The sequence below is a fragment of the Carassius carassius genome, chromosome 13, assembly GCF_963082965.1.
Source record: "Carassius carassius chromosome 13, fCarCar2.1, whole genome shotgun sequence".
NCBI lineage: Eukaryota > Metazoa > Chordata > Actinopteri > Cypriniformes > Cyprinidae > Carassius > Carassius carassius.
In genome coordinates this window covers 21851241-21867611 of record NC_081767.1, presented here as the reverse complement: position 1 = coordinate 21867611, position 16371 = coordinate 21851241, and the positions used below count along the sequence as shown (strand labels likewise).

The 16371-nt window shown below is 37.3% G+C and overlaps 1 protein-coding gene and 1 long non-coding RNA gene across 4 annotated transcripts; one reads left to right on the top strand and one right to left on the bottom strand.

The window, feature by feature from the left end:
- Positions 1-1182: 1182 nt before the first annotated feature.
- LOC132156095 (COUP transcription factor 2-like) lies at positions 1183-7491 on the bottom strand. 2 transcript variants are annotated; one of them, XM_059564929.1, is made up of 3 exons: positions 6255-7491; positions 4707-5252; positions 1183-2863 (listed from the first exon to the last, which is right to left on the bottom strand). In XM_059564929.1, exons 1-3 carry the CDS (start codon positions 6700-6702, stop codon positions 2589-2591), a joined length of 1269 nt encoding a protein of 422 aa, XP_059420912.1. In that variant the 5' UTR covers positions 6703-7491; the 3' UTR covers positions 1183-2588. The 2 variants fall into 2 exon arrangements, with proteins under 2 accessions (XP_059420912.1, XP_059420913.1); XM_059564930.1 differs by having other exon boundaries at positions 4707-5234; positions 6255-7488.
- A 1361-nt stretch (positions 7492-8852) lies between these two features.
- Positions 8853-15710, top strand: LOC132155668 (uncharacterized). Of its 2 annotated transcripts, none has more exons than XR_009437328.1 (2): positions 8853-9432; positions 15275-15710. It is a non-coding gene; the product is annotated as an uncharacterized LOC132155668 (long non-coding RNA). The 2 variants fall into 2 exon arrangements; XR_009437329.1 differs by having other exon boundaries at positions 15232-15710.
- Positions 15711-16371: the final 661 nt, after the last annotated feature.

Below are 16371 nucleotides of genomic sequence, written 5' to 3'. Positions count from 1 at the left end.
TAGCCACATTTAGACTTAACATGGACAATTTCCCATGCCAATCCTCGGAGTCACCCTCGCACCCCCAACTCTCTCTCTCTCTCTCTCTCTCTCTCTCTCTCTCTCTCTCTCTCACACACACACACACACACACACGCACACACACGCGAAAACCCAACCTTCAGCAGTTTCAGACAGAGCATGAGTTCACTGTCCGATAGATCAGACAGATTTGTCTGCTAATGAATAAAACAACATTGAAAGCCTTTTGATTTCAAATTCATAAATTATAATTTAATACCAAGAACAAATTTACAGCAGAATGCTTGTTTACAATAAGCTAACACAAACAAACAAGAATTGTTTTCAACTATAAACTTCCACACACACTCACGTATATCACTTACAATTAATAATAATCAATAATAATAAAAAAAAGTATCTATACGTTATCAATACCCTGCAGTAATATATTTTATATATTTATATAAAAACGTGGTCAGTTTAAACTGTTCATAATTACAATCATGTATCATTCACTGGTCCATATGTGACAGAGAACAGCTCAAAATAACTGTTCAGTCAACTACTCAATATGATCCCTTTTTATCCAATCACAACTTGGTGTCCTTTATGTTGAAGAAAAGCCTCAAAACAAGGATTAAATTGCAAGCTTTCACACATACACACAAGGCATCTGTTACAGACCGAAAAGGAGCAGAACACCAAGTCAAAATAGCCACCCCTTTCCAAACCAGCTCACCAGGGCTAGTGTACTGAATGCACAGATTATACCTATACAGTCAAAAACATTTACACACACACATATATATATATATATATATATATATATATATATATATATATATATATATATATATATATATATCTCAAAGGTAAAATAGGTTAGCGACCTGTGGCCATGCATTCACAGTCTAAATACATGAAAAAAAAGAAAGCAAAAAAAAAAAATACATTGTCTTAATATGTATGTACATTACAAACAGAACTTTCAGTGCTACTAGCTAAGTCTGTCACTCATTTGAAGACATTTGTATTACCGAAAAAATTGGCAACCACAGTTTTATTCTTAATCACATAAGTTGTATAAAGAAAAGTCCTTGAAATAAATTGACCTATATTTACAAGAATACTGCCTTTACTTGTGATTTCTTTATTTTTATTATAATTATATAATACAATTATATAATTATAATTTTTTTGTATCCTCAAGTGAACTGAACAATTATAAGACTTACTTTGTAAATTCTAAGCGTGCTCCCCATGGTGTATAGACTTCAGTAACCGTTAATAACGCATTTGCGCTGTACAGGCACTTTGATGTTTTAAGAATTGAGCGACATTTATAGTAACTTCTTATTAATACTGCTGCTTTATTATTAAAAGAATGACGACCCATCATTTTCCCCACGTTCAAAATACAGTTTACTGTGGCAAAACACTTGAGCGAGAATTCGCATGGGCGCAACTTAATACATCCTGTAATACATCTTATATTAAATGGGGGTCTCCTAAACTGTAAAATCAGACACGTTGTTCTACCATTTGCACTACAACCTGACGACCGTTCCCAAACATACATACATACACACACACACACACACACATATATATGGAGACAGGTCATAACTCTCAACCAAATATGATGAGATTTTGCAAATACTTTTGTGGTATATAACTGATAATTTTTGCAGAAAATATTGCTCCTGTATCCATTTTGGGGAATAATGATTTAGGGGTGTCTCTATCAGTTAGAAGAGTGGTGTAAGATATTGGAACATTACTAGCGCTCTGGCATTTTGTGTATAGGAGTTTGAGTCGAAAAAAGAATAACAATAATCCCTATTGTTCATTAAGGGACATCAAGTGCGCTTGCAGCATTAAGAATAGGCTATATTGCTGTGGATTTAGTTTTAATTCTCGAATTCTCAAGAACGTCTTTACATTACTGAACTGTTTTAGAAGAAGCCATGGTTATTAGGGGAGAGAAAGAGAGAGCGAGAGAGCGAGAGCGAGAGAGAGAGAGAGAGAGAGAGAGAGAGAGAGAGAGAGAGAGAGAGAGAGAGAGAGAGAGAGAGAGGGAGACCTACGACAGAATTACAGACCGGTTAAGAACCAGAAAGGAGGAACAAAAAATAAATAAAATAAAATAAAATAAAAAACCGCTATAGATACATGGACACAGGACATTAAATCAATTTGGAACTTCTCTTCTTAATCTTTCCAAATTGTCGCTTAAATGCACTTTATAGGTTTATTGTCCCCGAAAAGATTATGAAAATCCTTGAATATTTTTTTGTCTTGCCTTTTTTTCCTTTTGTATTAATTTTAGTGAGTTATTTATTTCTTCATTTTTGCATTTATTACAAAAAACAACAAACAAACAAAAAACATTAGAACAAACGGTTCAGAATGACACTGGGAGCAATCTCTGGATTTCGAGGCTTCACTGAATGTCTCAATTTTAAAATTCACAGTCATTGTTTGAAAGTCTTTCTTCGTGAAAGTAAACTCGTGTAACAGCCGTTTCCTTCTACAAAAAGAAAGCTAACTATTGTAGTCGCAGCCCCTTTGATCATTCCTTCTGCCTACTGAATCGACATGTAAGGCCAGTTAAAACTGCTCCCCGACAGCAACATATCCCTGATGAGGGTTTCAATTGGGGTTTTACCTACCAATCGGACGAAAAATAATTGCTCTATGACCGAGGACGAGACTGTACGGAGAGAGGGCAAGCGCAGTAATAACTTCCCAAATCGAGTTGGCTGGTTGGGATACTGACTCCGAACGTACTCCTCCAGAGCGCACTGGGACTTCTCTTGCAAACTTTCCACATGGGCCAAATCCGACAGGCCACAAGCATCTATAAGGAATGGAGAGAAAATCCAATGTTTATTACATCAACTCTACACCTGGACAATCAATTTACAAAACGACAAGCCACGCTACAGTAATACATTCTATTTCACTGAACTTTGCTATTACGCCAGTATATACACAATGCACATAATAATACACATAATAGCATTTCGCCTGATGCAATCCACAAAACATTCGCTTTCTGCAATAAAAATGTGTCATAGGAGTTAACTTTAGTTTTTACGTTCAAATACATACCTTATTCAAAAATCGTATATACCTACTCTGCAGTTCTGCAGTAAGCTAGGTATTTTATAAAATAGAGCTAATTGAGTAAACATTCCAGTGTACGAGTTGTTCTAAAACATTTGAATCATGATTTAAGATATCCCCATAAAAATAAACATTTAGCATAATGTGGGTCATACTATTGTGGCAAAAATATAAACAGAACAATATATATACATATATATATATAATATGTGTGTATATATATAAAATGAACTGCAAGCGTATTACACCGTATCTGTTGTTATTATTATTATTATTATTATTATTATTATTATTATTATTATTATTATTATAAACATTTATAGAAGAAATGCACCCTTTAATCCAAAACTTTTAAAACATATTGAACGACAGAAAACCTTCAAGGCATTAACTGTGAAAGGTGTAATGTCAACAACCGTTCCGTTATTATTACTTATTTTAAGTTTTGATTTATGTATATGTTTTTGTTGTAGGAAACATTATCTGTAAAGGAAGCAAACCAGTATGTTTACATTCTGGGGCAATCTTTAACGTGCAACTGGTAAGATTTTCCAGTCATACATTTCCGAGAGAATATATTTGCCATTAAGTTTTAAATCTGTAAAACTTTTTCGCTTTAGTTCTGTGATATACAAATAAAGCAAGGAAGTCAGGGTCATGACCCAGTTCTGGAACGAGCCCAGCATGTGTCTAGGATCCCTAGATCATAACAAAACAAGGAAGAACTGTGAGCTTTTAACAACGCACAAAAATGTCTTGTCGCTTGACACAATAAAGAACAATTAAACAAAACTAGCAACTGTTGTTTATCGCAACGTGAATATATCTAGCAATTTAAACTATCGGCTCCAGTATAAAGCTGGGCTGTGATATGTGTAAACGGAGCATTAGGCCTTTTTTCCCTTTCCCACAGCCTCACCCCCTCCCTTCCAGCATGACATCCTTAATATCTGTCATTGCAAATAAATACAAATAATTGACTGCCCTTCAAGATCTTATTATGTTTACCTATTGTGAAACTACAACAAAGTATTTAGAATTTCGATATTTCCGATAGTGCTGATTTTCTACAATTATTATTATTGTTATTATTATAAGGACTATTATTTATTTTTATTTTCAAAAATAAGACAACGTAGCTATATGCGCTATAGGTAAACATATATTTTCCATTATTTTGAATGCGTATAAATGAAAGATTTTATGTAGGCTATTGCTGACTGTCACAAAATGTTCACCATTTAATATTTAAAAGAGCTTAAGTGTTAAAATAAATTCTCAAGCGTTAAATATGATTGCTGTATTATATTGACGATAAAATGATGTACGATGACGATGTAAAAAAAAAGAGGAAAAATATCGGAAGAAATAATTTTCCTAATTTTACTTGCTCATTGAAATTAATATCAGAGTTCAGCAACATATCTACACTTAGCCTACGTGGCTATTACGTGGGTGTATTTTAATAACGTTTACACACATACACAAGTTTTCCAGATTATTAAAATAATCCACGTCTTTACTGTAAAAACACACCGGAATATAAAACAGAAGTTTAGAAAATGAACACTTACCTGAAGTGAATAAAACGACGGCCTTCAAACAGCTGTATTCAGCAGAGTCAACGTGCAAAGCTTTGAGCTTCTCTACTTGTTCTTGGAAGATCCTAATGTGGTCCATAAAGGCGACCACTCTATCCGCAGACATAGGGGAGGCATGGAGCCCAGCCGCCGCCAGAAGTGGAGCCACATGGAGCGGCATGGAGCATTGAGCAGCGTTGAGCACAAACAACTCACTCCAGGTCAACCTCAAAAGGGCAACCTGGTCGGTAATTTGAAGGTCTGGGAAGAAGGGAATATTCCTGGCCCACTCTACCGCACTAAACAGCATCCTGGCTGCCAGTTCACAAATGTTCTCGATGCCCATGATGTTGTTGGGTTGCATGCATTGACTGCCATACCGAGAAGTTGGGTATGGCTCCGCTCGTAGTAGTAGAGAGATATATCCGGATAAGTAGGAATGGCAGTGCAGTGGGTCCCCATTTGTCAAGGCGAACTGACCATGGTGTGGCTGTGTGGGTGGCATCCGTCCTCTTTGCACGGCTGCAGTAAAAAGAGAAACTGTAGATATTGATGCTTGAATTCTACAACAACATAACATAGCTTGACCTACTTTCTACTTCACTTAGTGTGATGTTTCCACACAATTTGTTTAGAGATCTACACCAACTCCATTAATGCAATCAGTTATGTCACTTGACACGTGCAGAACTATTAAACTATCAATATGGCCCTCACGATTCTACTGTTAAGTGAAATAATAATAATAATGATAATAAAACACACGATATGCTCACTATAATTTTCTGCACCGTGCACTGCATACAAAGAAAATAATTAAAATCATTTTTTTTACTTAACAGAAAAATAGACATAGCAAATGTTTAAATTATTATAATTTATACTTGACAAATAATTTGTGTTTACGTTTCACAGTAGACAACACGAGTCCAGTGAATGCTTGCACAAAGAAAGACATGAATGCTAACCCTTAACCTATTTAGCTAGCGACAGTCAGTTCTGCTGTGTATTGAGAATCTGCGAGCGGACTGGGTGTCTGCTGGAACATTTATTCAAATAAATACTAACAAAAGCGCAACAGTGATTCTTATTTACTTTTATATCGGAGAAGAGCAATGTAGATCTCGGTCGATATGGAGACCCTAGCCTAGTGTGTGTGTGTGTGTGTGTGCCTGTGTGATTTTGACGGTGCCTCTCCACACTCCCTCGCCATAACCACACGGCATATCTGCAGTGATATTATTAAAAACCAAGACGAATGCCCATATTTTCGTCGCCGAATAAAAGTGGTGATCAATTTATCATTGCGAACATGTAAAACGCGAAACAGTCGCTTGAGAGGGTGGTCATTTTTCGAGCATTACAGGCGCCGAGATAACGCTCAGACTCGAGCGCTAGGCGGTTCCTTCGCGTGCTGTGGTCGGGCAGACTGACTGACAGAGAAGAGTCGGGGACAAAACACAGGGGGACGTAGCATGCATGGTTTAATCAGGCTAAATACAAAAGACAAACACAGCAGTAAAACAACAAAATTCCGAATACCTTCCCGTCTCATGCCAACTTTGAGGCATTTTTTGAGGCGGCAGTACTGACACTGATTGCGATGGTGCTGGTCAATGGGACAATTCCTGTTGGCACGGCATGTATACGTGAGGTTCCTTCGTACGCTCCGTTTGAAAAAGCTTTTACACCCCTCGCAAGTGAACTGGCCATAGTGTTTGCCGCTGGATTTGTCCCCACAAACCACGCACTCTATGTGCTGTGGTTGCTGCTTTTCCGTCGTCTGGTTCGTCGGGGTGGACTGTGTGTTGTTGTTCGGGGGTCCTTGAACGGGTGTCTGAGGGGTCGGAGGGGCAATCTGAGAGGCCGTCAGACCCAGTTGGCCTGGTTGAGGGGTTGGAAGGGTTAGTCCTCCTTGGGCTTGCGATGAGAGGGTGCCCTGGGTATCGGCCACATCGTCCTGGGAGCCTCTCCACGCTACCATTGCCATATCTATCAGTCAACGTTAAAAAAACTTTTTGTTCCCCGTTTTTGGTTTCGGAATGCGTTGTTTCAAAAAACACGGTGCCTTTATCACTTAGGAAGGTGAAATAAATAATTCAGGATCTGCACGGTCGGTTAGAGTCTGGATGTCCGTTCAAACTTGCGCACCGACGACACACAGTAGTCTATTTCTTGACTGAAACAGCGTTAACGTTACCTGGCATGTGGTTAAAACCGAAGCAAAGACAAGCCGTATAGCACCCTTGCTCTAAGAGGCCAAGTCCAGGGGCACTTGCAGTCATCCATCCAGTAAAACCATCAAGACAAAAATAGGAAATAAACACGGCGGATGAAGATATGAACAGAGCAGGACAGACAACTTCACGTGTGTAGCGATGATCAGAAATACGCAGCTTTCAAAGATACTTGCGACACGCGAGAAGTTCCAGCGTAAAGTCTTGAAGAAAACCAACAACTGGCAAAAAAAAAAATCGAAAAAAAAAAGAAAAAAATTGTCGCTTCTTCCTTTTCTTCAGAAGAGGTAGCGCTAGCAGCCGCGCGCAGTTGCAGCCTGTGCTCGAGTCAAATATGAAGTCAACTCTCCGGCAGGCAGGACTGATAATAAAACAAAAAGACCACAACCTACCAAACCTCCTTCATGCGCGTAAAAATAATAAGAGAGAGGACAGAGAATCAAAGTGATCAAATATGTTAAAAAGGGGGAGGTTAGGAAGTAAATGCGATTTGTAGGCGCTGGGCTGGCAGAATGCGTTCTCTCTGATCAGCTCACTGAGCTCTCTATATAGTGAACTTTGACACGACTGCTGCAACTTAGCACACGTTACCATGGAGATGAGTTGCCATATATGGAAAGTGACTGTGTTTGACTGGTCAGAGCTCACGGACCTCCCCCTGAACCCTATTGGCTAGTCGGCACTTGTGCTACTTGGTTCTTTGCCAAAGCCAGGAATAAGGGTCGAGGAGCCGCTTGGTCCTAAAGAGAGTAGGTGTACACAGTTCGATGGAAAATGATCGTAATAGGCTACATGTGTTCATTATTTTTATTTATTGGAAATAAAAACACAACTGGCATATTTTTTAAAGCTGCTTTCCACAGCACATAGGTCGGAGGCTTTTCGAAAATCAATATAATGCTAATTTAAATATATGTAAAAAAAAAAACGCTATGTGACCACACAATGAAAAATATCTCCGTCAAAATGGTATTTTTTGTCATTTAGATTTTAGATTTTCCAATGTGTGTTACATGCATTGCATGCCTTTTTGTACAACCTATAGACTGGCTGCAACGTAGGCTAGCCTATATGATTTGGTCAGTTTCATTAATCCATTTATCCGCTTTAACGTCTAGTTATAAATCAGGAAACTGCATACAATTTATCAAGTCAATAATGTACTGACAAATACATTTAAAACAGAGAACGTCCACGAGGGAACAAGTAATTTAGGCGAGAGGCTAAATGCGAGTAGGCTACTTACATTGTAATCAAGACATATGTCAATGATATAGGCTATGCGAAACTCTACTTTGTCAGCAATAAAGAAAGAAAGAAAAAATCCTATATAAATATATTATATATAAAAAATATACAAATAAAATCAAGAGTCAGAATTTGTGCAAGCTATGTTTTGTTTTTGTGCATTTGTTTAATTTGATCAGAACTTCAATAGCTTACGTTGCGTTGGTTTTATATAACCTATCAATCAAATAAATTAGTCTAAAAATAACTTATATTGGCGTATTACGTGGACTATAGCTCTTATATGTAAGTCGACTGACTTTACGTGTTTATACCTTTACAATCTAAAAAACAGAGGAAGAAAAAAATATTTGATGATTACAGACGTGTAGACCGTTATCCACACAATTTACAGTCATACATGCAGAAACCTACATAGCCTAACAAAAGATAATTTTAGGATTGCTGTGCTTTTAGGGCATTGGCATTCTACAGCTAGCTATCTTACTCAGTGAAGTTGATAAAAGATCACATAACTTCCTCGAGAGAAATAAATAAATAAAAATAAAATCTAAACATTAAACAATCATTCAAACATAAGATGAATGATGCTCACTGAGAAAGCAGAAGCCCAGAAGTCGTACGTTAATTGCCCTTTTGGGAGCCTCGGCGTGGTCAAATGAGGTGTCTCCGTTTCCGCTCCTCGGGTTATAAGTCAGATCACATTTTTTTTCGAAAGCTCGGTTGTTGTAGTCTACTTTCTGTATCACCATACAGAGTTAAATCAGAGCATATGCTGCCTCAGAGTTAAAAAAATTGCTAAAGACTGGACGTACAACAGTATATGGGCGCCCCCTAGCGTTAGGATTATTTCTTGCCAAACTCGCTTTTAAGGTGGAAGAGCCATCTTAAATGGAATCTACATCGGTCGCTCGGCTCTCACTTACACCAAAGTAGCATGCGCCTATTTTATTCTGATTAATGCTTTTGAGATTTCCCTCTAATTGACTTGGACGTTGCAGATGTGCACTTTTACGTCTTTTCCACACATTTTCTCCACAGTTTTGTTCACGCACGGGAATAGCTCAGCGTTTCGGTTATTTTTGGCCAGTTTTTTGAAACGATCAAAAGTGAGCACCGTACCTCATCTCTGACCATTCAAAAGCCTGTATGTGAACAAGACAGCCGAAGGTAAGGCTACCGCAGACGTAAATTATAGCGTAAGATGCAAAGTGGATTTTACCCCCAAGATCAAGGTAAGTGTCCATGTTTTCACACTTTACCTTGCAAATACAAGGATGTCTCAATTTTTTGTTTTTGTTTTTTAAAGCAAGAATACGACTAGTAAAGAAGCATAGAGAGACATGCATGCAATACACGAGCATCAGTTCATAAATATCAGCAAAATTACTGACAAAGATAAAAAAAAAGAAAGAAAAAAAATGTAAAAAAATAATGCGGACCAACTTGCAATGATTAGGCTATTGAATGGACAAAGTGTTCCCCTCAAGGATGCGTTTGATACAATGTTCATATTTATAATATTTATAAATTCACACAAAACAGTCAGGTTGACGTCAACATACATATTCCAAATAATATGTAGGCTACACGCCAAGTGAGGTTTGATTCTCAACAAAGCCCGAACATACCAAATGCGTATGATGCTGATTCGTCTTCCCCGTGATGCATCCTCTCCTATATGAAAAATATACTTAGTCTTCTCTTTCTGTGCGATTTAACCCTCTGTTTTTCCACTGACGGATTTAGACACAAAAAATGCGTCTCTCTGTTTATTTGAATGATTACTAAAACTTTAGGCAGGGGGGGGAAAGACAATCCGACAAGCAAAATCTGTCAAACTTTTCTGCGACGCTTAAATCACGTTAATATTTAGTAGTACATATCCTAATAAAAGGGCAGTCGTGTTGATGACTTTGAAGATAGAGAGTTTTTGTTGTTGCTGTTAAAAATAAATAATGATATTTAAAAAAAAAAAAAACAGAGAAAAAGTGCTCCTGTGCGTCTTTTTCTTTTCCACAGAAGGTAAAAAGCCTCCTCAGCGCAGCTGCTTTGTGTAGGCTGTGTGACTGGGGGAGGGAGGGAGAGGGGGATGAAGTCAGGAGAGACACCTGTCTGTTTATGTGCAAAGTAGTAACAGTAATACGCCTTTGTTGTTTTTCAGTGGTTAAGTCCAAAGTGAGGACTTTATTAGATCAATGAATAACTGACGCAATAAACCTTTACCGTTATGCAAATATTATTTTAATATGTCATTAAGTTAATGAAGAGACACAGGCATACATCTACAAGAATGCGAGAAATCACAAACTAAAAGAAAACGCCAGCAATCGAGTAGAAGTGAATCACTTTGCACTTAAAAATAGCCTGTAATCGGTGGTTGCGCTGAAGGAACTTCCACGCTGTAAGTTGTTCACGAGCAACTTGATGTTGATCAGTAATATGCAAGCAAATTCGTTCTGGCATTTATCATTATAAAATGCACTGCACAGGAAAGAGTCCTCACACACAGGGCTCAGCGTGCGTCCACACACACACAATAGCGCTCCCATCGGGACCTCCATCGATTAGGACGAGACACTAGCTACACTAAATATTTACTGATCACACACAAATAGCAGGGTCTTTAACGATTTTCCATGGCTGGGACGTGAAGAAAGGGGTAAATCACTTAATTATTGTTTGTAAAGTACGCAGGCTGGGACAAGATTGTGTAAAATGTGACTCCTGTAAGAGGAGTTATAAGCGGATGAATCGATTGAATATCCAAACTCAGTCATCAGCCGACTACATATTAAACTAGACGTTGAACCTTAAAAGACCCAGAATATAAGAAAATATACTTTTCCCCCACTGGACCCCCCCCCCCCTCTTTTTAACACTCACAGTAGATTTATTTTGTTCATATTAAGCCGTGGACATTAGTAATCCTCAAAAGCTTTGCGAGCGCAGGTTTAGGCGCAGGTGTCTATTGCGCTGTGATGGGTTGGAAGAGGAAAGTTCACCCTAATCTTATCGCTGCCTTCACCGAATCCTTCAAGCAAGAGATAGAGGCAATCTGACCCTCGGGTCACTGAGATCCCGGCTTGATTAACCCTTACAGACCCGGTACGGCTCAAAGGTTAACCAGGCTAATCAACATGAGGAGACTGATTAAGGCGAATCAGAATTCAGAAATACATAAATAGCCTATAACTTATTATAAAAATAAATAAATAAAGAAAATCGAATTATTACCGAAAACAAAAAGTACAATCGCATCTCATAGATTTTAGTTTATTAGGTCATTGGATACATCATGCTTGTAAAGGACGTACATGTTTAGGCTATATTTCATATTTATATTTATATCGCATATTTCAAGATGATCACATTGCACGAAAACGTAACTTAATTATTAGTTTTATTATTAATATTATTATTGTTATTATTTCTGATGAATGCTTATGTTGGGTTGGAGCTGTGGTTGTCCTGCATGGGAAGCCACAGCACTGCATTTTGTGTCTTATTTGAAGGATTGAAAACGACTGGATCAGACGGTGTGGTTTAAAACGTGTCCAAACGAGCAAGTAATAAACCTGTCAGCTGGTGTGGTTGTGCAGTCTATATCGCACATCTGTTGTAAAGCATTTTTTGATATTTTGTAGTAATTGGCAATAACAATTCTCTTGGCCAATACAGCAATAAATTTGCATTTGCAGATTATCAGATTTTATTTATTTTACTAGATGTAAAGGATGCATTATAAATTTATTTTCAGACTGATTACTCTTGTTAACATGTAATGTGCGCACACATCTGCATTTCTTGTAATATTTGTAATTTTTATATTTTCCATAACCTACTAGAATCTTAAATTTGAGTATAAACAACAAAAATATTTGTAATGCTACGGAACATTTTATTTTATATAAACTAATTAAGTATAAGAAACATAAATGTAAAGCTTTTTTAAAAATACACCAGCCTCAAAAAGTCAGTAACAGAAAAAGACTTAACCTATCAACTTGCTGACAGTCTAAAATGTACATGACAGGTAACATTAAATGTTTTCATAAACTAAATATATGTGGATGTGCTCTGAACTTTCACTTAAGCAAATACAGATTATGCCTGCTGGCACTATATTTAATTGCGCAGTTCCACCTGTACATGCAATTTTATTATTAAAAAGGGAGAAATACACTGGGAAAATCTGATTATGATTATTCTCAGTGCATTAATCCAAAATAATAGAGAAAACATCTGAAGTATTTTCTGACGCAATCCTGCCTTTTTATTGTTTGTCATTTAAATGGATCTAAAAAACTCCCCTTGCCATATTCTTACAACTCACTGAAGAAAATCTCATATCGGTTACGGGCAAATTGAATAGGATTATGGTTTTATTCTCTTCAGAAGCCTGGCTCTTTGCCCAAATATGGTGTAATTTGTTCAGCATTACCTTCAGTCTTAAAACAACACCATTGCCCTGGGAATTCAGTTGACTTGCTTCTTCACAGGACAAGAAGCTCCTGCTATGTATTTCACTCTTCAAGAAAAGAGCATGGACTAACTGTTGCCTCAGTCCATGAAAAATAGATCTTATGATATTATAACCTATCCCATACAGCCTAGACTTCAAAATGTAACTTTCAATGTCCTTTTCTCATTTCTTATAGTGAAGCCAGACTGCAGGGAGACAGAAGGGATACTCGTGACCTTTCACATAAAGTGTTGTAGTGGAATTAACTGTACTACAGTATCAAATATAGTTTCCACAGTTATAGCAGCAGTATAAAGTATATACACGCAAAGCATCTGAATTTATACAGGCAAAAAGTCAATTTAATACACTTACTTAATCAGAGTTTTGGCCATTGCATTCTTATCAAAATACCTTTTGCTGTAAGTGCGTGTACAAGTCTCTGTGTGATTGATTCGTTCAGCTGGTGCAGGTTACCCTCTCCCTGTCTATTTCTGTTTGCTCTAAGGGCCAATCTAAGCAGCCAGCAGAGTCATGATAGATCCGAGTTCGATTCTCCAATGATGGATTACAGTGTCAATTTAAACAGCAAAAGCTTAATTTGTTTAAATAATCTCTTCTTAGACTGAATGGCAAACTTCCATTTCCCACTTCACATTTAGTCAAAAACCCTGTGTTACAAAAAAGTGTGATGCAAATAATATGTACGTGCATGCTATATTTATGTATGAATGTTATTATTGTTCATTTATTTTTTCCATTTAATCATCATCTTCATTTTAAATAGATCCTTTGTTACATTTAAAATCACTTTACACACCCTAAATAAAAATAAATAAGATAACAGACAACATAGGTGTAAAAATGAAGTGTCCTAAGTGTTTACTAGAAAACGGAAACACTAATGCATAGTAGTTTTGTTGTAGTTGACAACTTAAACAATGATCAACTGTCCGAAACTATACAACCCGAATTCCGGAAAAGTTGGGACGTTTTTTAAATTTTAGTAAAATGAAAACTAAAAGACTTTCAAATCACATGAGCCAATATTTTATTCACAATAGAACATAGATAACATAGCAAATGTTTAAACTGAGAAAGTTTACAATTTTATGCACAAAATGAGCTCATTTCAATTTTGATTTCTGCTACAGGTCTCAAAATAGTTGGGACGGGGCATGTTTACCATGGTGTAGCATCTCCTTTTCTTTTCAAAACAGTTTGAAGACGTCTGGGCATTGAGGCTATGAGTTGCTGGAGTTTTGCTGTTGGAATTTGGTCCTATTCTTGCCTTATATAGATTTCCAGCTGCTGAAGAGTTCGTGGTCGTCTTTGACGTATTTTTCGTTTAATGATGCGCCAAATGTTCTCTATAGGTGAAAGATCTGGACTGCAGGCAGGCCAGGTTAGCACCCGGACTCTTCTACAACGAAGACATGCTGTTGTTATAGCTGCAGTATGTGGTTTTGCATTGTCCTGCTGAAATAAACAAGGCCTTCCCTGAAATAGACGTTGTTTGGAGGGAAGCATATGTTGCTCTAAAACCTTTATATACCTTTCAGCATTCACAGAGCCTTCCAAAACATGCAAGCTGCCCATACCGTATGCACTTATGCACTCCCATACCATCAGAGATGCTGGCTTTTGAACTGAACGCTGATAACATGCTGGAAGGTCTCCCTCCTCTTTAGCCCGGAGGACACGGCGTCCGTGATTTCCAACAAGAATGTCAAATTTGGACTCGTCTGACCATAAAACACTATTCCACTTTGAAATAGTCCATTTTAAATGAGCCTTGGCCCACAGGACACGACGGCGCTTCTGGACCATGTTCACATATGGCTTCCTTTTTGCATGATAGAGCTTTAGTTGGCATCTGCTGATGGCACGGCGGATTGTGTTTACCGACAGTGGTTTCTGAAAGTATTCCTGGGCCCATTTAGTAATGTCATTGACACAATCATGCCGATGAGTGATGCAGTGTCGTCTGAGAGCCCGAAGACCACGGGCATCCAATAAAGGTCTCCGGCCTTGTCCCTTACGCACAGAGATTTCTCCAGTTTCTCTGAATCTTTTGATGATGTTATGCATTGTAGATGATGAGATTTGCAAAGCCTTTGCAATTTGACGTTGAGGAACATTGTTTTTAAAGTTTTCCACAATTTTTTTACGCAGTCTTTCACAGATTGGAGAGCCTCTGCCCATCTTTACTTCTGAGAGACTCTGCTTCTCTAAGACAAAGCTTTTATAGCTAATCATGTTACAGACCTGATATCAATTAACTTAATTAATCACTAGATGTTCTCCCAGCTGAATCTTTTCAAAACTGCTTGCTTTTTTAGCCATTTGTTGCCCCCGTGCCAACTTTTTTGAGACCTGTAGCAGGCATTAAATTTTAAATGAGCTAATTAAGTGGATAAAAGTGTAAAATTTCTCAGTTTAAACATTTGCTACGTTATCTATGTTCTATTGTGAATAAAATATTGGCTCATGTGATTTGAAATTCCTTTAGTTTTCATTTTATTAAAATTTAAAAAACGTCCCAACTTTTCCGGAATTCGGGTTGTAGGTAGAATACGACATTCTGGCAGACTAGCTGTGTATTGTCTCAGACCTCTGCAGGACTGTGACGAAGGCAGAGGACATGGCCACTGTGGGAACTGAAGAATACTGAGTGGTGACGTTGACATCAACACCAAATGCCTGATGGGACGAGAAACTTCATGCAAAGATCCCAAAATGACAAAGCAGGGAAGGTTGGCCTTAATGTATGCCTTTGACCTACTGGAGCAACTAACCTGTAATGGATTTTTTTTATAGGCAAAAGACTACAAACTGCTTGAAATCAACTACATACATATTGTAATTCTGCAAATAATGTTATGATGTATGATTAAATAATGCAACCAAACAAGACATAGCACTGTATCTTTCTAGAGAATGATGCAATGAAAGAAAATCTTTTCTTGATGACAATAGTTGAAATGTTTAATTTTCAACCGTACAATTCTGCCAAAAGCAAGTTAATAAACATGGCTCCTGTATGCATGTTGTTTGTTTTTATTGCAAATCTATCTATCTATCTATCTATCTATCTATCTATCTATCTATCTATCTATCTATCTATCTATCTATCTATCTATCTATCTATCTATCTAACGTCATTAATCAGCATAGTTATTTTACAGGCAGCTATGTAAAGAGTATATCTTTTAGCTATGAGAGATTTGTCCTCATACCTTTCTTATGAAATCTACAGCATTCCCATTATAAATATAAACCTTTAGTGAAAAATGTGTATTTGAAAATTGCTGGTTGTAGGGCAGCTCTAAATCTTCATTTAATGTGGAGCTGTACGAGCTGTAACTGGCATTTTTATTGCAAAAATTACCATAAAAGTTTCCATTTCTTTAGCTGTTATGGACAATTATAGATATATTGTTTTCCACATATATTCTTCTGCATTTACTTTACCAGTCTGGATTTGATCACTGGCCACTAGACTAAACCCAAGTTATTAGGGAATATAAATGTTTTCAAAAGTAATCAAAGAGCCAAAGCAGAATAAAGGAGATGAGAAAGACAGACGGAGAGAAAGAGATTCAGAGTGTGTATTTTCTCTCTGTAATTGAAAGCAGCTTGTTTTCTAATGTGGCCTACCGAGAAGTATTTTGGGATATTATGAAAAGTATTTTTATATAAAAGGTGG

Coding starts and splice junctions, on each gene's coding strand:
- LOC132156095 (XM_059564929.1), bottom strand. CDS start 6,702: ATGGCAATGGTAGCGTGGAGAGGCTCCCAGGACGATGTGGCCGATACC. Junction 5,253..6,254: donor AGTTGGCATGAGACGGGAAG/GTATTCGGAATT, acceptor CAATATCTACAG/TTTCTCTTTTTACTGCAGCC. Junction 2,864..4,706: donor CGTCGTTTTATTCACTTCAG/GTAAGTGTTCAT, acceptor CATTCCTTATAG/ATGCTTGTGGCCTGTCGGAT.